Source organism: Oryzias melastigma, linkage group LG11 (assembly GCF_002922805.2).
Source record: "Oryzias melastigma strain HK-1 linkage group LG11, ASM292280v2, whole genome shotgun sequence".
In the NCBI taxonomy this organism is placed as follows: domain Eukaryota; kingdom Metazoa; phylum Chordata; class Actinopteri; order Beloniformes; family Adrianichthyidae; genus Oryzias; species Oryzias melastigma.
Genome location: NC_050522.1, coordinates 22,952,280 through 22,954,530, shown reverse-complemented (window position 1 = coordinate 22,954,530; position 2,251 = coordinate 22,952,280). Strand labels below are relative to the sequence as shown.

At 40.5% G+C, this 2,251-nt stretch overlaps 1 gene segment (V, D, J or C); it reads left to right on the top strand.

Moving 5' to 3' along the window:
* Positions 1-360: 360 nt before the first annotated feature.
* Positions 361-1,382, top strand: LOC112162466. The segment is given in 2 exon segments: positions 361-559; positions 694-1,382. Coding segments are annotated over 2 exon segments (360 nt in total).
* The last annotated feature ends 869 nt before the right edge of the window (positions 1,383-2,251 follow it).

Genomic DNA, 2,251 nt, shown 5'->3' with positions numbered 1-2,251 from the left:
ATAGCCTCAAATCAATTAACAAATCAAGTTCAGGAGGAAAACAATCAGATTCTCCTCCATGTTGGTTTTAGACTCCACCCACTGATCATCCTGAACGGCGCCTCTTCTTTTTGCTGTCAGTAGCAAATATTGACACACCAACACCTACAGCGCCCTCTAGCCTTCATAAAACAGTCAAATGTGTCCAACACAAGAGGCCTTCATCTCATCTGTGTTTGCTCAGCTGCTGGACAGGAAACGTTTTTCTTACAGCTATAAATATATAAATCCTTCAGACAGAAATCTAAACATGAATGTAATCTGATAAAGTGACTGTAGAGTCTTGATTCCAGAGTTGTTAGAGTAAAGATTCCAAGGTGAAGATCCAGAGCTGCTGAGAACAGCTGCAGATGACTGACTCAGTGTGTTTGCATATGTGTGCTGCCTCTCTGCTTCCAGCAGTTAAGAGCTCAGTGTTGATCAGTGGCTGTCCAGACCTTTCAGAGACACTGACACACCTGCAGCACAATGAGGATGTCACTGACTCTGCTGCTGGCTGTCCTGGAGCTCCTTGTTCAGGGTGAGACTCTCTGCTGGAAACGTGGATTCATCCGCAAACAAACTTCATCACAATCAGGACAATGTTTACTAGAAACTATCAACATATTTACCCTTTTAAATGTCTCATTATTTTTGCGTTGTCCTTCTTTCCAGGTTCTTCAGGTGAAATCTCTGTGACTCAGACTCCTGGATCTCAGTCTGTTGTTCCAGGACAAACTGTCTCCATTAGATGTAGAACCAGTTCAAGTGTTAGTAACTATCTCCACTGGTACCTTCAGAAATCTGGAGAAGCTCCTAAACTCCTGATTTATAAAGCAACAAATCGTCATTCTGGAGTTTCTGATCGTTTTAGTGGAAGTGGATCTGGCAGTGATTTTACTCTGACCATCAGTGGAGTTCAGGCTGAAGATTCAGGAGTTTATTACTGTCAGCAGAGTTACAGCGATCCACTCACACAGTGAAACAACGTCGTACAAAAACCTCTTTCAGCTAAAGAGGAACTGATCTGAATGAACATCTGCACTGAAGCTGAAAAACTAAAGTTTTGGTTCCAACATTTTAGCTTATTCCCTTTTTTTTAATGTAAAATGTCTTGTCTAACAGTTAAAACAGTCTGTCAGCTTTTCAAAATTATTAATTTCTTCTTCTAAATAAAATAAACAATTGTCAATATTAACACACTTTTTAAATAGAGAAACTTTAGACCTTCTACCATCATCAAATCTACCAGGAAGGGAAAATGTCATAAAAGTTGGTGTGTGAACAACTGAAGGAGTTTCTAGAATCAAACAGTATTTTGTCTGATTTTTGTCTGGTTTTAGAAAACAGTATAGAACTGTTACAGCAACCTTGAAACTTTTAATTGAAGTCATCCAGCAGCTTAAAGTTAAAACCCCACTATTTGTCACGCACCTAGGTGTGTGAAATTTGTTCTCCGCATTTGACCCATCCCCTGGGGGAGCGGTGAGCTGCAGACACAGCCGCGCTCGGGAACCATTTGGTGGTTTAACCCCCCAGTCCAACTCCTTAGTGCTGAGTGCCAAGCAGGAAGGCACTGGGTCCCATTTTTAGAGTCTTTGGTATGACTCGGCCGGGATTTGAACCCACGACCTTCCAATCTGAGGGCAGACACTCTACCACAAGGCCACTGAGCTTGACTGTAAAAATACTGTGCTGCTCTCTTTATTGACCTAAAGCATTTCACACAGTGGATCACACTCTAATGGTGAAAATTCTGGTCGATATTGGAATCTCTGATCAAGCTTTATTTGTTGATTATCTGTCAAACAGATCACAGTCTGTACAAATATCCAGCTCCATTTCTTTTGCTCATTAGATCAAGAAAGGTGTGCCACAGGGTTCGGTTTGAGGTCCCATTCTGTTCTCTATTTATATGAACAACTTGTGTCCAAACTCACCAAATGCATCATTTCATCTTTATGCTGATGACACTGTCATTTACTGCTACTCTCAATCAATCAATCAATCAATCACACAAGCTTTAGAGTATGTGTTGTTGTGTGTCTTTGTGTGGTTTTGTGATGAACTGGTAAACTGTCTAGAATGTCGTCCACCTTCACCTGACAGTAACAGGATGAACTCCGTCAATACAAAATGAACTTAATGGGTTTAGTAGATTCATGGGAGGATGAAGTTTTGGTCTTCATATTTTTTGAACTGTTTAAATGAGGAAAATGTTCTTAAAAATTGT